The sequence below is a fragment of the Cavia porcellus genome, unplaced genomic scaffold, assembly GCF_034190915.1.
Source record: "Cavia porcellus strain 051 isolate PalLab524CR breed Dunkin Hartley unplaced genomic scaffold, mCavPor4.1 scaffold_14, whole genome shotgun sequence".
Lineage (NCBI taxonomy): Eukaryota > Metazoa > Chordata > Mammalia > Rodentia > Caviidae > Cavia > Cavia porcellus.
In genome coordinates, this window is record NW_026947497.1 from 44,185,162 (window position 1) to 44,207,613 (window position 22,452).

The 22,452-nt window shown below is 32.7% G+C and overlaps 1 protein-coding gene and 1 pseudogene across 6 annotated transcripts in view; both read right to left on the bottom strand.

The window, feature by feature from the left end:
* Positions 1-22,452, bottom strand: part of Lrba (LPS responsive beige-like anchor protein) — a 662,281-nt gene that overhangs the window by 447,102 nt on the left and 192,727 nt on the right. For all 6 annotated transcript variants that reach the window (XR_010039211.1, XR_010039212.1, XM_003476894.5 and 3 more), the window contains exons 32-34: positions 20,038-20,116; positions 18,469-18,602; positions 15,312-15,373 (exon numbers count right to left, since the gene is read on the bottom strand). Coding sequence is in view for 4 of the 6 variants with exons in the window: in XM_003476894.5 (XP_003476942.2) it covers positions 15,312-15,373; positions 18,469-18,602; positions 20,038-20,116 (275 nt within the window). In the remaining 2 variants the exon portion in view is untranslated. The remainder of the gene's footprint in view (positions 1-15,311; positions 15,374-18,468; positions 18,603-20,037; positions 20,117-22,452) is intronic.
* LOC111753638 (U2 spliceosomal RNA) lies at positions 19,590-19,699 on the bottom strand (annotated as a pseudogene).

The following is a 22,452-nucleotide window of genomic DNA, read 5'->3' on the forward strand; positions in this document are numbered from 1 at the left end:
TCATCTCAGCTGAGGCCAGGGATCCCAGCCACCACCTCTTACAACCCATATGTAGAGGTTCTCACAGTTTCCCTGGGATTTGGAAAACTTAAGAATGCAGGCACCAAGAGGAATTTGCTACATAACTTTCTTCATAGCACCCTGCTCTGCTTGATCCAGAGTGTCCTTTTATTGCTTTTTCTCACTTTACTCAGCCAGAGCTCACTAAGCAGAGCCAGGTTGTCCCTCACTCTTCACTTTTATTTTTTTGTGTAAACTGACCACTGCTTTTTGCACATTTTGTTCAATTCTTTGTTTGAGACAAGAGGAACCTAGAATGTAACTCTAGAGGAGAGGCAATCCAGAATCCAGTAATTGGTGAGCCACTTTTACAATAATAGGACGACACATACATACCACTGTGCCCAGCTAGAGTTTAGCTCCTTTAAATATCTATATGAATTTTTAAGACAATAGGCATCAAAAAGTCTGTAAATAAATCAAATTGGATTGATATCACTCCAGTTATCTGTAGAGTTGAAAGAAATACTACTAGGAGTTAAAGGAGAAATTCACAGAGAAGAGATCAAATGACGTAGACAATGTATTAACACAAAAAACACATACACAGTACTAAAGGTCAACATGAGGCAAAACTTGTTCACAGTCAAGATCTAGTCCTCTTAAGTGCTCAAAGTAAACTATTAATAACTTTTCAACTGTGTTTGAACTTCACGTCAGTATTCTTTCAATAGCACATCTAACAAAAACTTAAGTAATCATATACCACAAAATATAGCTAAATGTAAAGGAAAGGTACTATGTTATTATTTCTTGATGATAAACAATCATCCACTGAAATAGTAAAACAGATTCTTGACTTCAGAAGGTTCCAGACCCTTCTCATAAGCTGGCACAAGCCATGCAGAACCCAGGAGGAGAAATAACCAATTCACCCTTCCCATGAGTCAGCAGAAGTCATGCAGGGCTTGTGAGGAGAAACAGGAAGCCAATCCCCCTTCCTGTAAGCCAACCCACATGACAGCAACTGAGGTGCAAAAACCACCTAACAATTGTATTGTCTGACTGACTCTGCAGGCCTAAAGCTGGTACTCTGAGCAACTATTAACAGGATAGCAATATGCAATATAACAAATATGGAAGATTTTCTTCTGTCTTATTTTTGAAATCCAATATTGTTTTGTTTTGTTCCATTTTACTGTTTTGTTTTATTCAATGTTCTGTTCTGATTGGTTTTATTCTGTTCTGTTTTGATTTTGTTATGTCTGATGGTATAGACAGCTATTTTGAAAAACATCACGAGACATTAAGATAGGCACTGTTGATTTCCTATTATCTTACTCTGAAGTCCTGTATCACTTTTATTGTTCTATTCGGATTAGGTTTATTCCATTTTGTTTTGGTTTTATGCTCTTTAAATTGGAAAAAAAAAAGTTCCAGTTTCAATGACATACATCTAAAATATCTATGTAGTTTGTGAAAACTATGGCTCAATCAACAGAAGATATAGATAATAACTATAAATAAGATGGGAATAAAAAAGAAAATTATCCATTAGAATCTAACTGGCAAATGGCTCAATTTCATAGTTGCTATTTAACAACTGAGTACTGTTTGTAAGGAATTGAAAACTGAGAAAGTATTCTTGAGCTGTATATAGGATACACAGATGCTGTTTAGCAGTATGGTGATTAAATCCTAGCTATATCTTCAACTCTTTCTATATTTTGTTTTGAGATAGGGTCTCAGTTGCTCAGACCCAGTGTCAAACTTAAAATCTTCATGCTCAGCTTTCTAAATAGCTGGAATTATAAACATGCACTACCACATTTGGCCACAGCACAAAGGGTTTTAAATCTCAAAAGACTGAGATAACAATCAACTATACAATTACCATAATGTACTTTTAATCATTTGAAATAAACTTTTAAAAACTCAATCAGTATGCTTGGCTTTATCAAGTAGTAATACATATGTGAGTGGTACTAAAAAATCTGCTTTTAAACTTTCTTAATAACATGTAATTTCCAACCAATAATGATCCTTCTAATAACTTCCAAACTTGCAACAATTTAGTCAACATCTTTCACTACTCAACAAAGAAAATTTGATTTTCATGAAAGTGGCAAAACTTGCTCTAACCCTTTCCTAGCTGTAAGCTCCTAACAGATGCTCATCATTAAGACTGTACCAGGGCTCCACACTCAGGAGCTATATAAATGTGTCCTATTAGTACATGGTCAGTCTGTTTGGCAACTCCAGTTCTTCAGACATATGGCAATTGCTGCCCTTTAAAGCCTGAAGTCAAGTCTTTAGGGAATCTGAAAGCCTGCGCTGAAATTACAAGGAGTGTTCATTAGAGACGGCTGGAGGGAAAACATGAAAGATTTCCATTAAAACTATATAAAACAGCTAATTATTTTTAAAAGATTTTAGAGCATCTAATGTACTCAGCTATAATAAAACTTATTTATCAAATGAATTATTTTTAAAGCATTAGTTTCATGACGCATGCAAGTAATTTTCATGCCACCCAACTCTTAGGTCAATATATTTAACATTCATTTTACAAGAATGACCAAGTTAAGATTTTCATATCATGGGGATAATTAAAGTATCTATATTTACTGAATGAAGTTGTTTTTTAAAGTCAGTTTTTTTTCTAATATTTAGTTTGGTTAAAGTCAGCTAAACATACAGAGATATTTCTTTTGAAAGTTTTCTTTTTCAATTTAAAAATACTTGCCTTAAAAAACTGTTGTCTTTAATTTTTTCACTTTGAACTAGTAATCATAAGCAATGAAGGCAGAAAATGATATGTCAGTCAGCACATAAGATTTATCACATAAAATGTAAAAATATATTAAGAATAAAATGTGTAATATACTATCAGTAAGTTGATAGTACAAAGAAACTATGCATTTGTCAGGATTTTGCAAAAGAAATGCTACAAATGTTCTGTAATTAGCAATTGTTGCCTTTTTATTGTTTAAATGTCCACATAATTTTTAAGTTGAACAGAAAATAAGTCATTATATACTGTTTCACAATGAAACAATGCTACCACTGAATATTTATTCCTGTAACAAATTTTTATTAAAGATCTTTATATAAAATTCATTAGCTTGCCTCAATCATTTCTTGGATCCACATATATGTTGGTATCAGACAGCCTAATTCCAAAAATCAATTATAACCTCTATCCATATGTATAAAGACAACAAAGAGCAAATACTAAGGTTTGCAGACAGTTTAAAAGAATAAAAATCTAAAGAAAACAGATTACCAATGATTTATATGAATGCCTAGTGCTGAAGTTAATTACAAGTAACCCAATAAAATAGTACCTTTATTATTGTACTATAAGTAATAACTCTAGATGTAAAAACCAGAACTCTTTCTGCTGACTTTTGCATACCCAGTCCCACAGCACACAACATTAGGAATTAAACATGTGGTAAATAAGCCATATAGAAAACAGCAGTTTTTAACTAAAAGCAGAAAACTTTCCTGCTGTTTAACCATTTAGGGTCTTCTCTCTGATCAGGGACCACTGTAATCTGATACCAGGTATTCACTGAAAAATTGTTAAGCTTAATATGAAATAAGGTTTTCATTTAGTGCTCAAAGTTAACTTCAAATAAAAAGTAACCAACTGGAAAGCAGCATCACATGAGGTAACAGTCATTAGGATCAGACAGGTTATTTTTTTAGGTTTGTGCTATGAAATGATGATCTATTTTCAGAATTTAAAATTTTCAGAACTTTATTCTACATATCAAATTGGTTTCAGATTTTAAAACATACACTATCTAAAACACATATATTAAATATTACCATAGTTTTATTTTAATTACCAAAAGCCATAATCTATAGCTAATCATTTGCTTAATGACTTTCCTAGTTAAAATAGGACCTGTCAATCACAGTAATTTTACAACTCTTTTTCAAATACTTATCCATGTTTTAGGGAGATATTAGATGGTAGAAACTATTTTACAAAAGTCCTAAGAAATGTTGTGGATAAATATAATTCTATAAGCCATTCTTGAACCCACAGCATAAGTGAAATAATGATACAAGTTGAATATTCCTAATGCAAACAGTCATCATTTATAGTGCTTCAAATTTCTGCAGTGGCAACAAAATATTAAAAGTTATAGCTTACAAACACAAATTTTACATGCTTACATATACAAAGCTTTGTTCTGACACATCTGTAGAATCTAAATGGTGACATCAAGTAACTAACACACGCATCACCTTACATACTTACTGTAGTCCTGTGGGGGAAGTATTTCTAGTGGTATCTCCTTTTGTCCTTCCTCCATTCTGATAGGATCTGACTGAGTATCACCATGGTGAGCAACTTTTAATGCTAATGATGTATTTAGTCAGAAGAAAAAAGCTAACAATTAGCAACTAAGGTTATCTGTTATAAAATACTCCAACTACAGATACAGAGGAAGAAGCTAAAAGAAATATATAAAAGAAAAGCACTCAATTTTTCAAAGAAAACCTTTACAAATCGCAGGGGTAATAATCCCCATGATAATAACATCATTGTTTCTTGCATGCAGGTACATTTTGCCGAGTGTCCTAGAAAGAGCTGTCCTTAACAAGCTAGAATAGAAAATCATGGAAGCATATCTGGGAAGGTATAAGAAAATGTACAAATCACCCACTAACCTTATCCACACAGAAAAAAAAGGATTAAAATTCCTAATCTAGCAAGGTGTGTTGGTACCCACCTGTAATCCCAGTACTGTAGAAGGCTAAGGCAGGAGGGTCATGAACTTGCTAATTTTCCCAAGCAGATTTTAAAAGCATGATTTCATGCCTAATAACTAATTTATGGTTTACTCTGTTTCATGGCCAGATCTACAAGTAGCTTTATGCATACTACCAAATAAGAATCTTCATATATCCATTTCACTCAACAAATAACCAGGATCAAGCAAGGAAAATGAATTAATGAAGAACACACAGTAAGTAGTAAAAGGAAAAATATTTATAGAAGTTTAAAATCTTGATTGCAGCATATCATGGTTTATGTCTGTGTCCCCCAGGCCTCATGAGTTTGAATTGTGCATTTGTTATTTGTTCATTGTCTAGTGCTTGGATTGATGGTGTCAGTGCTCCACCCACAAAGGGGAGGAACCAGGATGTGATGTAATGGCAGGAAGAAGGTGTGTCTTGCTCTTCGCTAGTTCCTGTTTGCAGTTTGCTGCTGGCGCGATAAAAGGTGGCCCAGCCATGCCCACCTGCCTGAGAGCCAACTGAGTGTAGATTGAAACCTCCAAAAACTGTAAGAAATAAACCTTTCCTTTCCCAACTTGGGCATCAGGTGTTTTGTCTCAGCAACGAGTAAAAAGTAACTAAGACACAGCACTTTCTTTACTTTTCTACCTCAGCTTTTTAAAAATATATGCCCATGTCATTTTTTCTCCCTCTTTTTGTTACCATGATAGAGATGATAGTCATCTTCACATTGTCCTCTTTAAGTAACTGGGGAATTGACCATATGCAAAGCACAAAACCAGCATCAGATTCCTGATTATTACTTTATTCGGGCTTAAGTCAAATTTTGTTAAAAATATATACATACTTTTGGACTTTTATATTATAGGCAACCACTTTGAAGGCAATAAGATATACTATGATGCCCATTACGGTTTGACTACTATCCTTTTTTTGAAGTCCTGCAAGGTCTTCAGCGTAGGTTTTATTGGTCTTGTTCTGTAGTGTTTTGATCGATTCTATTATACCTGATGATATAGACAACTCAATTTAAAAATAGCAAGAGGCACAATGGTAACCACTTTTGATCACCTGATATTCTATTTTTGCATCATATGCTATGCCCACCCTTCTGTTCTGACTCTGTTTTGCTTAGTCACATTTGGTTTTATTCTCTTCAAAAAAAGTAATAAGAACCGTGGGAGTAATAAAACCCAAAAAGTCTAATTGTTATTGTAAAAAAAGAGAGGAAAGGAAGGTGGACTAAGATATATAACCGCAGGTACGTTTGAGTGTGATGGAAAAACTATATTACTGAGCTTTTGTTGGATCACTGAATGGAACTGTCTCCAATTTCACTGTACGAATGTCCACTTTATATGCTTTAATTTTGTAATTTGGACCACTGTTTCTGGGAAGATAATATGTAACCTATTAACTGGTGATTTTTTACTGTATATTTTTTTTCTTGAAATTCTGTATTACTTATACCCTCTTACTGCTTTGTTTTTTTATGTCCTTTCTTTTTTTCTCTTTAAATTAAAAAAAAAATGGTGGTCTGACTAAAAATAGTCCAAGTTTTAAAAGTACAATAAATGGAATACATATAGTTAGTAATAAAATGGTCCTTTCCTAAACTGTGTTCTAACTGTACTCTATAGAGACAGTACAATTGAAACCTGGACCTATTATGTTATCTACTCTATATATGTATAAGCATGCAACTGAATCCTCAAAGTTATTGGAGAGTTTGGCATTAAAACAAAGGCATTCTTACACTTTAAAACTTTTAACTTATCTTTCTAAAATACTTTAAATTAGCTTTATATGAATAAAAAGACTGAAGACAAACATTGATAACTAAGAAAGAGATATTGACATCTTCTTAATTATACTAAAACCAAAAAACTTTTATGCTGAAGATATTCTTATTTGTGCAACCTTCCTTTTCCTAACTCTCTTCTTAATCCAAAATTTAAAAGACTAGTTGTAAAACAGGAGGGTGCCATATTAAAACACACTTTATTTTCAGATGTCTCCATACTCATAGGCTGATTTCCTGTCAGGAAGAGTTCCATTTCTCTGAATACCCCAATCAGCAGGGAACTTACAAATTAAGTGCCAGTTGATATTACTTTGTTTTGCATTTACCACCCTGGAGAATAATGTTCAAAGATGTAGTTTTATAGTCAGCATGGTATCATCCTTCTGACTAGACTGCCGAGCCACAGGGTGTAATGCCAGCTCCACAAAATTTACCTTAAAAGGTTGTGTTTTCTAAATCCTAGTGTGCAGTGAATCAACAGGAGGCCTAAATTTCAAATAAAATTCCTACATCTAGAGTGAAATTGTGCTTTCCTTTTCTTACAACATGAATTTTAAATTAATATTATAGAAAAGTTTATGGCAATTAATAAACACTAGTCTACCTACCTATTTTATGTAAAAAATACATACTTCACTAATTTTGACTTTAATAGGTTTTTCTTGTTGTTTAAAGGAAAACATACCTTATTGTAGAAATGTTATAAAGTTCTGAACAACTTAAAAATACTTCGCCATAGTAAGCAGGTCATTAAGCTGACTTCAAATAGTTTTAAACTGTAGTGTTTCTACCATTTTTCATGACCAATTTCTGAAGCTTGAGCCTTCAACTGCCGGTTCCAACTCCCACAGGCTTCTTATCTGCTACACAGCTCTTTAGCATCTTCTTTTAAGTTCAATTGCTATGCAATTGAAAAAATTAACAAAATTAACCCTGAGAATTTGTCAACAAATGACCACTCTTTAAGCCTTTGTGCATTAGAAAAACAAAGCTTCCATAGTAGCTCTGCTGGAGAAGTAGGTGATTACACTGGATGCCTATTTTTTTAAAATCTCAGTGTTACACTGCACCCTACCAATTCTCATCCCATGCAAAATCCAAAGGTGGTGAGTATGAATAATAACCAAGCTCAGTGACAATTAATTTATACTCATTAATTTTCCATAAGTACATTCTAAGAAAGATATAAACATCAAAAATAGGATAACATTATTTTAAAAAGTTGAAATTTACAATTATACTAATCATAGTTGGACCATGCTACATGTAAACTAAACTTTAAAAAACAGTCCCTCAAAGTCCTATTTGCCCTGTAAAAACTGGTTGGTTACTAAGTAAGTGTAATAATTTATTTACAATATATATAAAAGTATATGCTTCCTTGTTTAGTGCATTTTGCAAATTTGTTGCTGTGCAAGCTGCTTTAAGTATGTTGTAAGGAAATGGTGAGATTATTCTAGTGAAATATAGGTTTGTTTCTTTTCTAAAAACTTGATATTACAACAAAGTATTCATATACTTAGGGCAACACATCCCTTTTAATAGCGAGAGGTTCGTTTGTCATAATGTCTTTGTTAACAGTAGCTGTGATGATTAAAATGAATGCCAAGCTTAGAGCCAATAGTGTGGCTTGGATGTGATAGACATAGTTCTCCAGAAAAGATAAAAATCTAAGTACACAAAATTGATTTCCCCAAAAAAGGCTGTTAGTCCTGACTCCTAAGAACTAAAGCTGATCAGGTAAAGTCAATTTAGAATGTATTGTTTGTTTCCTTCAGAACACACACAGAACATAGGCTTGCAGTCAAAATAGCTATCTGATGCCTATACATATGGGTTAATCATTTCATTTATATTACTGTAGAATTAAGTAGAAATAGGAAAATTACTACATAGAACAGAGTCTGTTTTTTAACTAATACTTTTTGATGAATCCAAAACTCAAGAATTAATATTACAGAAGGGAACTTTACTACAAAAGGTAAATATACTGATTTATTCAACACACATCTGTTAAATGTTTGCTGTGCTATTGAGACAAATAAGCACTGCTGAGAAAGTGAAAAAGCAGCCAGGCATGGTGGTACACACCTGCAATCCCACTATGCTCTTATAGACTCAACTGTGTGAGTTTCTCTATACAGGTAGATATAAGATACAAACATGTAGTACACATATAGCATGCACACGTGGACACACACACACAAATTGTCCTGAAAAGCCTTACAATAAACACGTTCAATTGAAAAAATGTTTAAACATTTTCCAAATTTACAATTTAAACTATGCTTTTATACAAACAACATTCATTATTATTACACAGTACACCTCTGTAATTGACTGTATTAGAAAAGCTAGATCATGAGAACTAATCAAATAAACACTTCGCTACCAGAATTCAAACCATGGAATTAATAACACTAGACAGAGTAGAAGAAATGCTTTAAGAACTTGAGTATCTTCAGACCTTGATGAAATCATAAAATCATAAATAGAACCAAGAAAAAGAATTTGACCGAAGACTAAAATGACTACTACTGAAAAAAAACAGAATTCATATCCGATTACACAGGACTGGTAACAGGCAGGTGCACATGCATGTGTGCCCTGCACTCATGCATGCTCCGACCTGTATTTCATGTTACTCACAAAACCCTATTTTGCATAACATTTTTGGCCCTCTCATTAACTATTTGTCTCATACCACTTCAGAGAATGTGTTTCCTTATATTAAAAGCATATATGTTGAGTAAATGAATGAATAAACACTACCATAGTAGGCATAAAGAAGAAACCTCAATCAAGGCAGTAGGACTTGTGTAGTAGATACTGCATGGAACTAAGCCTGGCTATCTTTATATATAAAATTCTAAAAATATAGTTAATAGTCTCTCTATAACCTTGTATGATACTTCATATTTTAATATTTCCTTATAGGTACAAAATGTTACATTTTCACTAAGCAACTTATAGTCAAATTTTTGATTTTGTGATTGGCAAAAACATGAGCCTTTGTTTCGTTGGTTTTAATTACTTTTCAAAATCCACATCAGCTTTAAATACTGAATAGTTTTAGTGCAAATGAATACAGAGATTGATTTCTGCAATTGGGCTAAAAATAATATATGTAATTTAAATACAATACAGTATGAGTATCCAAAACCCAGTTAAAACAAATAAATCTCCACTTGTTTCTAAAGTAAGTAAAATTAATCCACAGTAACATAACTTTGTGCAACCTGAGATGACAGAAGTGGGAATTGATTACAAAGAGGCACAGAGAACTATCTGTACTAAAAATGTCACTACATGGTTGTGTATGTGTCAGTTTTCACTGTTCTACACACTTAAACATGCATGCATATTTATTAGAATTAGGTTGTGCCTTAATAAAGCAGTTTTTTAAAAGAGGTGAGCATGATTAAGTTAAAGGAAAATGAAAAAACAAAGATGCTTTTTATAAATGAAGATAACCACAGTATTTGGAAATGACAGAATGGCTAACCTAAAGAAAATGTAAATAATATAAAAAGTAATCACTGAAATGTTTGTCAACATTTCATAAAAAATTTCAAAATGCAAAAGTGAAAAATATGGCAGTTTGTGATCCATGTCACCATTCATTTACAACTATATAAACATCTGCTCCAAAAATAATTATGCTGAATATTGGACACAGAATAGAAAATGGAAAGTGCTTGTCTTCAAGAAACTTATAGTCCAAATGTAAGAGAAAGAAAACTCACAGGCAATCTAAATAAGGATGAAGTTTCACATTCCATGGATCAGGGAGAGTCCTGAATAAATACTTCATTTAGGCTTAGGATCATGAGCAAGGAGAAACTCAAGGAAAGCCATCCAGAAGAAATTGTAATTTTGCTAGAAGCAGAATGATTTATTTTTCCCATAAATATTCATTGAGCAACTTTCATATATCAAGAACTATGCTAGATATTAGGGTTTTTTTTTACCAATAGAAACAACTGTTTTCTTCTGTATTATTAGTATATGCTTGTAATATATAGTATTACTTTCATTTTGAGGAACTGATACACATACAAATCATATCTTAATTTTTTATTCTCTTCCCCATATCCCACTCTGCCCCAGTTATTAAATATACTTTAATAGGAAAAGGAGAAATAGTTACTATCTTACAGAATCTAAAACAGGGAAGAAAAACAATAAATTACTGCTAATCTATTATAATTCATGATAAATACTATGATGGATGCTAAGATAAAAGACAATAGAGGTATAAACTATAGATACAATGATCTAAAAAAGGAATAATTAAACTAAAGCTTTGAACACTAAGAAGTCAAGAATTAAGAATTACCAAAAGAGGAGCATTTTGCATGAACCAAGACATTAATGTGATGGCACACTGGGGTAATTAAATACTCCAGTGGGATAAGAAAGACTCAAGCAATAAAAGAGAATAATTGTCGTTTTTTGTTTTTCTTAACAACCTACTCATACTCAAATATCCATAACAACTATGAAAAGAAGAGTTCATGAACCAAAAAGGCAAAAGGAGTAGCATCAGTGTTATATATTGAGAAGTGACAAACTCAATATAGAGAAGTAGAAACTGAGCACTAAAAAGAAAAAATAAGAAAGTGAAAGAAGAGACATACATTTTACTATTAAGATTCAGAAAAAAGTGACATAAAAGAATCCTAAGAATGGAACTATCTGATTCTTATTATGAGTATTATAATTTTTAGATTAATAGTTCAGAGACATAAACACCTAGTCAAAAATGACCAAACTTTATTAACATTGTGTGAAGAAAATATTTCCTCAAATTATTTTGATTTTAAAAATCCTTAAAAATTAGATTAAGGCAATCTTTTAAATTACCTTTTACAAATTAATTACTCAGGATGCTGGGCTAGACTACCTGGTGCTTCTATTTTTCCTATATACGGTATGCATTTCTGATAAATGGGAAAAGAATAGATGACCTGGCAGAAGGCTCAGACAATAATGTGTGATTTACAGGACATGAATGCAGCTACCACAAGATTTATCTGACAGCCCTCTCCGATAGTGGACTGTTGAGTATCCGATGGAATGATTTCTAGTCTAGAAAGTCTACTACTGAGTAGCCATACACATTATTTATTTATTAGATGTTTTGGGTTGAAACCATTTTTAAATGATGCACTTCACAATGCAGAGTCATAAATTTAGCTTTAAACCCAAGAAGGGAGGTAGTGTTATTGGAATGTATGTCAGACTGAATTAGGATGAGCAATGTAAAGCTTTTATAAAGTGGCCTTGAATGCAATGTCAATTCTTTCAAAAATGATATTAATGTCAAATGAGCAAGAAACAAACACTGTACATTACTTCAAACATTTATGTAACATTTACTTTAAATCCATATAGGTTTCTACCGGGTTTATATACATATACAACTAATATGGGGCACAAATGCTTGTGACACAATGAATCCCAAATATAGTTAGGAATTTGTCCAACTATTTTGTGTGCATCAGAGAACACACAATTGCCTAAAGAATACATACAGTCTTTAAGAAATAAAGGGATTTCTATGTCCATCCTTTTGACTTGACTGACTGTTTTGTTTTGTCACATTTGGTTTTATTCTCTTCCAAAAAAAAGTACTAAGAACTGTGGGAGTAATACAACCCAAAATGTGTAATTGTTATTGTAAAAAAGGAAAAGAAAGTGCTCTAAAGGTTATAACTGCATGTATATCTAAGAGTGTAAGACAGATAATCATATTACTAAGTCTTTGTTGGATCATTGAACAGAACTATTTGCAGTCTCACTGCTTGAATGTCCACTTTGTATGCTTTAATTTTGTAACTTGAACAACTATTTCTAAGATGACAATATGTCATCTATTCACTAGTGATTTCTTAACTATTTTTTTGAAATTCTGTATTACTTGTACACTTTTTGTTTTTTTTCTCTTTAAATAAAATTTTTAAAAAAGAAATAAAGGGATTTAAATTAACCACTAGTGTACTTAATTTCTGAATTTTTAAATAACATTCAACAACTCCAAATAATAAACCATAATTATATATTAATTTATACTGCGGATGTGACTCAAAGGTAGAACACTTGTCTCTTGTCTAGCATGTCTGAAGTCCTGAATTCAGTCTACAACACAGAAAAAAAATTTTACTACACTAATAATTCTTAATATGTGGATACATGTGTATGCATGTATTTAATGCTCACTAATGCTTTCAACTGTAACTAGTAACATTTTACCTAAATGCTGTTACAATTTAAATGAAATAAAATATGAAATGATACCAAATCAACTCGTGAGTGAGTAAACACTGGAAAATATAATGCTTGTTGCAGATTTAAAGAGATACAATTATCTGTGTGTTCTTACTGACAACAAACCACAAGCAATCACCTCATTTCTTAAAGTTAGGTTCTAATTCTCTTTTGGAATAAAACACGGTTGGACACCTTATTTTGAAAATTGAAAAAAGAAAAGTTTTGAATGAATTCAAGAAAAATAATCAGAACACATGATTGTCATGAAATTAATACCAACTAATTTGTAAAGTTCTAAATCAAATTTGCAGATGCTAAGTTCATAAGCATATCCCATTACTTATGTGATTAAAAAGGAGTTTTTGACCTGATCTTTCGATCTTTGGCACTCAATCCTCTCCATCTCCTCTTAAAAAATTAATTAAAATTTTAGCAAGATGGTAGCATTTTACTTCCCACCCTATCTCAGACTAAAAAAAATTATCAATCAAACTCAAGACATCCCCACCCAGTATCTGCAAAATGTCGACTTGAAATTCAATTTCATATCTCTTAAGCTTTCATGTAGAAAAAGACAGTTCACTTCTTAACAAAATAAATCACTTTTGTGATTACCAAGTTGACCTCTTTGAATTAGGAAAATTCAAAGTGAAAAATGTAATTATCACCCTGGAACAATCTGTATACATCTGGAGCTAATTCTGGTTTCATTTTTCACATCGTTTTTCACACTGTGCTACATCTTGTGTAGATGCCACAGAACTTTTGAAGAACTCATAAAAAATGCTAAGGACTTCAAATACCCACTAATGTATGTTACGCAAACAAAATCCTTGCAAATTTCCAACTTTTGAAAGTTATTCTAGCAAGTCATCTTTATATATCATTTGACTGGATAAGTATTAAGCAGCACTGTGATATACATGACAAACAGGTTGCAACAAGGTCATGCTCTATCTTTGTAGCTTCTAACATTTATATATTTAAATGTAGCTTCTAACATTTATATATTTAAATTCTAATATTTATGTATTTAAATATCTGAAACAGCTTGCATATATTAATATATAAATATCTGAAACAGCTTGCATATACCAGAAAATACATTCAATTCTAAACCAGAAGGTAGACTTTCTGATCAAAATTCACCTATGAATGAAGTGCATCACTATAAACAACAAACGTATACTTTTATGAAGAAACCCCAAGTGAACGCTTCTTAAAAGGGTAATTTCATGCAGGTGTAAGAATAATATAGGGTAATTTCCAGACAAGGAAAAGAATAGCAATTATGTCAAATCACATGCCTTTATGAGAAATTTTATCTAATTAGCTTTTAAAGAAATAGTGTTTTCTAAAGGAGATTATTAAATTATAAAAGCATAATTCTCACTAACTCTAATAATAAACCCACTAAGAAACACAACTACTCTTCACAAGTTCGTTATAAAATAATCCATTAGATATAATCTCTAGAAGTAACTGTTCTTATTGCATTTTATTGAGAATGCATAGTATTGATTTTTCATGCCTTCTATGATTCTTTAATTTATATTCATGAAATATCCATCAACACAGTCTATGTAAATTTGGTAATATAAGCATTAAAACAAATAAATCAATGCAAAGAAACATTAATTTTGCATTATCCTTATTCGTTAGGCAAGTAAACCATGAGAGTTGTAAATGAAGGTCAAAGGTGTCAAAATGGGTCAAAACCCTTGACCTCTAGACCAATACCCTTCCTATTAAAAAGAGCTATTTTAAAGTTTTAAGTAGGGGAATTTACTGCCAGCAAGATACCATTTTTAAAAGACTACAAAGAAAACTCTGAATAAAAACATTCATCTGTTTAACTGTAAAACAAAAACAAATGATCATTAGATACAAAATGTTTAAATATGTTCTAGAAGTTACTGATGTTTTACCCCTTTAAATACAGTGTTTTGAACATGAAAAGTAATTTTGCTTTTAGGAATTTATTTTCTACATCTTATTATGATGGCTGCTACATTTTGGTTGATGTTTTCCCAAGTCTGTTGTGTATGTCAAAAATAATTAGCAATGACAAGGATTCAAAATTATTTATCACTCATTTTATAACCTCTGCACGAAAGGGAAGCAAATCCATAATTCCCAGTGGAATCAGAGTGGCACGTCACGAAGTAAAGAAATAAATCTGTTTTCATAACATTAATGTACACAGCAAAAAAACTTAAGTCATCTCAAGATCTTTTGATCTAGACATTTTCAATGAGATTATAAAAACCTTTGTTTCTTAATTCTATACCTCTCTTTTCTCTCAATACTTGCTTTAAAACTATGTGCTAATATCAAGGACAAGAAATGATCCTTTTAATACAAAAATAAAATTATGTTAAAACAGTAATTTCAAAATTGATTGCAAAAAAAGAACTTCCTTGTCAAAAAAAATTCATGTGAGAATTTATTTTAATTCAACTCTTGTACTTACCTGAGAACACAGTAGCATAACCAACTCCACGACTGAACTACTAGACTTCATGCAAACCAGACCTAAAGAGAATATTTTTAAAAATTATAAAGTAAAAAAAAAAAAGAAGAGGACAAATCCTTCACATAATTCTGCCCCAGTTGATTTTAAAATACAACATTATTATCTTTCTAAGGGCCCTACCTATAATACATCTGACTGACTATATCATTCAACAAGGTATCCATGGTTACTTTAAACCTAATATCAAAACTACCACCATTTTTGTCAACTATTTCAACTTTCAAAATTTTTAAACTTATTACAATAAAATGATGATTCACAATACTCATATAAATGTGCACAGCATATGCCATGTTGATCAGTATCATCTACGTTTTGTTTGGGAGAGAGTTGATCGTTATACATGCAGAGAAGGGAAATGGCTCCCTGACCTTTGCTTTCTCCACCACACTCTCTCCCTTCAACCCTCTAGCTATCAATCAAGTTTCCATTTTGTTTCATGGCAGCAGACATCCCAAACACTCTTATTAGTACTTTGACCTCTGACCTCACACTAAACCATAACAGAAATGCAAGCCATTGTGTGCTATATATTCCGGACTTCTTATAAATTAATTTATTTACATTTTCTCTTTTATGTTTTATTTTGGTTCCCCAAAAATATTCTTAGGAAGGAATTTTATACAGTTAATATCTATCTAAAGAATTCTTTAGTTTTAATTATTAGTAAAATCTAACGCACTTCATTCAAATAACATTATATAACTAGTATCTTAAGAAAGCAGTACCCATAATTAGCTAAAATTACTAAATCATAATATGAAGAACAGAAAACTACAATTGTTAATTCTATTGGAGGGGGGCAAATACAAGCTCAAGTTCCAAGGTGTAATGTAACATCTAAAAATAATTCCTAGTGGCTCTCCTTTATTTTTCCCCACTGAAGTTCCTTTATGTACACTATTTCCTCTTGCACTTTCATTCTAGTTATTTCTTCTCTTTTTATATAATAATGCCTTACACTCAATGACGATATATGTTGGCATTTTGAAGCTTTACAAATCACATTCAAATCAAACAAGCTGTTCACCCCATCATTTTTTAAGTTAGAGTATTTTTCTCAAGTGTTTGAAATGGTGGTAACACTGTTAGTACTAGCCTAAAAATTAGCTAAAGACTGCACATTGCATTAGGCAAGCTAGTTACTAACCAGGCCAAAGTATAGATTCTACAAGGCTAAGATGAATACAGCTCATCAGACTAATTCTGCCACTGCTGAAAGGGAAGGGGTAGGGCACAGCCCATCTCTCATCACTGCTGTGGCCCTCTGCTGGTCCAAACCTTGCCACTTTTCTTAAAACAGCCCAAAGACAAACAGCTGAGAGTTACTGCAACTTCAAAACCTACTTTCAATGAGTGCACTCAGAACATTCTACAATTAGTCCAATAATCCTTATTGTGCTATGCAAGAGGAATCAAAATTTTTACCACTGGATCCTGACCTGGGCCATTCGTGTCTGTCCACAGAATTATAGGAAGAACTTTGGGCTGTCCAAAATTAGATTTATAGATGCTCTTTTGTCCCTCTTACCACACATGGAATGCTCCAAAACCCCTTTATTTAAGGTAGAAATATAGATGTGTACCATGTGTTTATTTACATATGTATCTCCACTGACCAGTGACCTGAATGCTCAAAATACCAACGTCAGTAAAACACCAAACAATATTTTATAGTTTCATTTGAGAAATTACTGTTTGTTAGTTTGTTTGTTTGTTTTTGTAGAACATGGGAATAGACTTGTTGGGAAGTAGGCAGTATAGTATGTTCAAGTGACAAAGGACTTCAGAGCCATAGAGACCTGATATTAGAATGTAATGCTAAGCTCTCTGCCTGAAAGACATCAATACTATAAAACATAAATATATAACTGTCAAGTATCCATTTTAAAAAATAAATGTTTAATATGTGAAATAAAAATTCTAAGAAAGGTGCTGGGAATTTGGCTCAGTGGCATAAGCGCCTGGCCAGCAGGCACCACCAGTTCATGAGTTCAACCCTCAGTACCCCCACCAAAAGATTGTAAGAAAGCCTTATAAACAGACTTCAATTTTTCAATTGGGTTATTTTTTAATCTTATAGAGAGTAAAAAGGCGTTCATTATCTCATCAAAAAGACTACAGTCAAATAAATTATTTACTTTAATACATCAAAACAAACTGCTGCCCAAAATGTAATTGAATGTTTCTAAAACCAAAACATTCTTTTTCAAATACATTCATTGCTACTTTCTGAATCAATGGGAATGAGATCACTCATATACAATTACAGCAGAGATGAAATTTTCCACGAAAGCTTAATAATTAGTTATTTTAAGGTTGAAATGAAGGGCTGAGAGATCATGGCTGACACTCAACTACAAATATCTTAAACTATTAATTCTAAACCTTGCATTTCCATAACACTCCAATACAGATACCTTAAACTATTTGTTTGTTTGGGGGTTTTTTTGTCTTTTTCATTTTTATCGGTACCAGGGATCGAACTCACGACTGCCTGCTTACAAGGCAGGCACTTATGCCGCTGAGCTAAATCCCCAGCCCCTTAAACTATTAATCTATCTAAGTCTTTGAAAAAAGGGGCTTTTTTACAAGTTATAAGAAAGTGTTTAGGAATTATTTATCTAGAGACACATAACCAAAAATACGACAACTGAAGCTACAAGTGGATATTTAAAGATGTTGTAGTATACATGGGAATGTTTACTCAGGATGTTTGATCTGGAGTAGATACAAGCCTCTTATCCTAAATCATCACCTATAAACAAAGATAAGGAGACCCAGCTATCATCTAACTCAAGCATTTTTGAAATGAAAAATTCATTCTATATCATCATTGATGAAAGTCCTGCAGCTTCTTAAAAGGTACTGTTTCAGAAGTCAAGATACATGTTTTGAAGTCAGTCTATATTCTTAAATAAAACTAACTGCTTGAAAAACTGTCCTCTGTTGAACAAGTATGTGCTGCAAGGGAAAATTCAGAGTAAATCTTCTCACAAGAAGTCTTATCAAAGGCTTACTTAAACACCATGCATTATTACTCATTTAAGTTTTTAATCTTGCAAGTAAATGCAAATAAAGAAAAATTGCCTACTTGTTCCTTCAATAAGCAGTTCTTGTCCATGGCTACCCAAAAGTGTTCGAGAAAGAAAAGGTGCAAAATCCACAAAAATCTCTCGCAGAAGAGGAGCTGCCTTTTCCAAAGCATGTTCCAATCTCTCTGTAATACTAATGGAAGATGTTACATTACCCAAGTTATTCAACACAATTTATCAATTTTCTAGTTTTTAAAATAAAATGTATTTCCATACAAATGTAAAATGTATTTCCATACAAAATAAAAAATAAAATATGACCGAAGAAGCATCACTGTTATCACCTGTAGGTCATTCTACCTAAAACACCCTTTAAATTCCTGATCTATCCTGATTCCTAACACAAACTGGTTAAAAACCTTTCCAAGTATCAGTTCTTAGTCAAAGTCCTAACTCATCAGTTAAGAGCATTTTTTTTAGCCTCATTATGACTCCAACAAGCTCCAGACTTCATCAGAGTTGTCTGTTCACCAGAAAACTACCAGTACCTTGGATTCAAGAACAGTCTTCATTTCTAAGTTATCAGCTACTATCTATAACATACACTCAATAAATGTATATGCACTAAAGCAAACATATCATGTGCTTTTTTGCTTAACTCTATAACATACAGGTACATTTATAATGATCTCAATTTTTATACAATCTCTATGAATATGTACATATACATGAACTTTTACATTTAGTGAGTTTTCTAAAGGCTCCTGTACATTAAGGAGTTGGGAGGTAGTCACAGCCTTATAAGCAAAACAAATAATATAAATTATTCTATATGTTTCTGTTCATAATAGAAGTATTCTAGTTTATATTATGGCCCTGATACCCAGCTATCAATGAAAACTTATATAAGTATCTGCTCTCAGTGGTCATCTGTCACAGGTACTACCCTTAATACTTTTTGTCTATGTTGTATCACATAAATCTTAACCCTGAATGATAGCACAAATGCAAGCCGGTGCTCCCAAGGCCTACTGTGCAGTACCATTTTTGCAATACGATAACGAAAATCCAGTTTTGTGTCCACTAAAGCTGCAGTAATGAAAAATATGTTCACAGCATTCCCAATTATATTTTGAGACTCATACTTCCATTTAAACAAAATTAATGACAGTAATTTTTCTATAGTTCAGTATTACAGTGGCTTTGATAGACTGTCTTTAAAATTTCAGCATTTTAAACTGGTAAGAACTGATATTACCCTTGATCTCAGCCAAAAGGCCAAGAAACAATAATTTCAGCATTTAAAAGGAAAAATAATCGTAAACACTTGATTTACAATTATTTGAATCCTAAGTCATACATTCATATAAATGAAATCTGTTAAGCATGTAGCATTTATTATTACTAACAGCTACTTCTTATAAACACTTTGTATCTCGTATCTTTTGAAATAAAATGAACTTCTAAAATAACCCCAAGCATCTAAATACCATGTCTGTGAAAACGAACGAGAAAAGGAGGGAAAAAGGGAAGGAAGAATAAAAAGAAGAAAGGAAAAAGGGAAGAAAAACATAGCTAGAGTCATTAAATGGCATAAATTACAATATCTAAGTTAATAGCTTACACACCTCATATTTGAGACTGGATCTTGCAGAACTGAACCAATTGTGGGAACTGAGGGCAAGTTTGAATTAGATGGTCTACTGCCTAAAAAAGAAAAATAATCCTTAGGGAAATCTGTTTTTAATACAAGGATTTGAACAAATAGGAATCTTTACACTAGTCAACAGAAAAATATACCACACAATGCATTTTTAAACATCCATTACTATTTGGATAACATTAAAGTCTAAAAATGTTTTTCCTGAATCCTTTCATACATAAACCTCAATTAAAAGGTCAATTACTGGGCTAAGCAATCCTTTTATCCAAGAGCTGAAGACTTAACACTAAAGTAAATTCTAATTCACTAAATTTGGCTCAAAATTCTTTCAACACCAAGTGTCAATAGAACTTGGCAAGCAGAACCATTCTTTCAAATGAAGCAAAAATCAGAAGCAACTAGTTCCAACATTAACTAAATGGTTACAACTCCACAACCATGAAAACTGTCCTTATTCAGGTGTTGGATAATTTCTGCTATTCTATGTCTGTGAACAACCAAGGAAACCTTTCTTAAACAATTCAAGCAAATTCATACTTTCTCATTTACATCCTCACTATAGTTACAGTACATAACTTACTGCACTCGTTATAGTGTATTGAAAATATTTTTATTTGTATTTCATTATAGTACAGCAAGGCCACTGGGAAAGGGGTAGAAGAATTTGGCACTTCCCGGCACAAAGTCTCCACTAAAGACAAGGGGTGGTGGCCTGCTCCACTGAACAAGCTGTGACAGGTGATAGGACTGATACCTTAAGATCATGGTTAGTGTACTCCCACCTCCCTATACTACAGGGAGCTAAGTTAGACAGAAATTAATATACAGTCAGAAAGAGACTGCACCTTCAAGGAAGTCAGTGCAAAAAAATAAAGACATCAGAATTGTGACATCTGAAGAAGACCAGGCCTGAAGATAAAGACGCAATGGCCAGACCTACATGCCTCCCTAAGGCATAAACAGTAACCTGGAGTTAGTACCACCTGGTCCAGTGAACCCAGACAGGCATCAGACACCCAGGTGAGCAACCAGACCATTCCTTCCGCAAAATGCCTTTGTTCTTTCTATGTACACTTGCTGTTCCCCACTGAATTGATACTGGCTAAGCAGCTTATAATCCTATAGGTTATGGTTTGACTCAGTTGTGACTGTGCTGTATAAATCACCCTGTCAAAGGGCCTCTGTGGTCACCCACTGGGACCCTCCTGGAAATCCAGGAGCTATTCTTCTCCTTATTTCCAATAAACTCTTCTAACTTCTTCCTTTGGTTTACAACTTCATTCCTCAATGTCATGAGACCACAAACCCCACACACTTGATATCTAACAAGCTAGAAGTTATATTTCTCTTACATCACTTCTCCTTGGCTTCACTCTTCCCATTCATTTTTTTAAGTATTCTAAGTACTATACAGAACTTTTTGAAAGCAAAACCTCAAATTTTTTATCCATCTATCTAGAGCCTAGAAAATCTAACACAAAAGAATGTCTTCAAATGAATTTCAGAAATGATCCCTGAAGTTATTCTCAACCCCTTTGTTCTAATACGTAAATATTTTTAACCTGATATACTCTTATTTCCTACTATTTTTGTCACTAAGCAGCTCTCTAGCATGCAGCCACTGACCTGGTGTATCATCTTTGTAATGGCGTTACAAACTGAAGTGGGTCTCAAGCTAGATCTTAGGTGTTTCTTATTGAACATAAATAATTCCCAGACTATTAACATCAGATAAAGGCACTGTGACCATGAAAAACTAATGTTCTAAAACCATGCCCCCAAAAGAGACAGTCCAAGTAACAAAAATAACCAAACATCCCAAACTCTTAACATGAGTGACTTCTGTTTCTTTAGAAATTATATCATTGGTCTCAGTCAAGGCTTCCCTACCTTACAATGTCTGATCACAGAACTACCCTTGCTTCCTGGCAGTATCCCATCCAGAAGCTTCCCTTCCTCAACTTCAAGATCACCTAATACAAGCTCCAACCCTATAAATTCTATTGTTGAGATGTCCTAGTTTCCCTATTATTTTCATTTTCCCTTACTGCAAGAAATAATAAACCAACTTATTCAACCAAATATGCAGCTGTGACACACACACTGACACACACGCGTTACATGAAGTCATGAAGAGAAAAAACTGAGATGAGAAAGGTAGCAATCCAGGTCCTATTTTAAAAAGAATAGTTTAAGGAAATCTCTACTTTAGAGTACTTTTCTATATGACCTATTTCATGATGGTAAAATGTACCATCCACAGTATTCCATACAGTAGCACCTCTCAAATCAAGAAGTATTTTACAATCAAAGGTATACAACTGTAGTGAGCAGACAATTGAAAACTAATGATGGAGCAAAATCAAGAAAGCAACAGGAT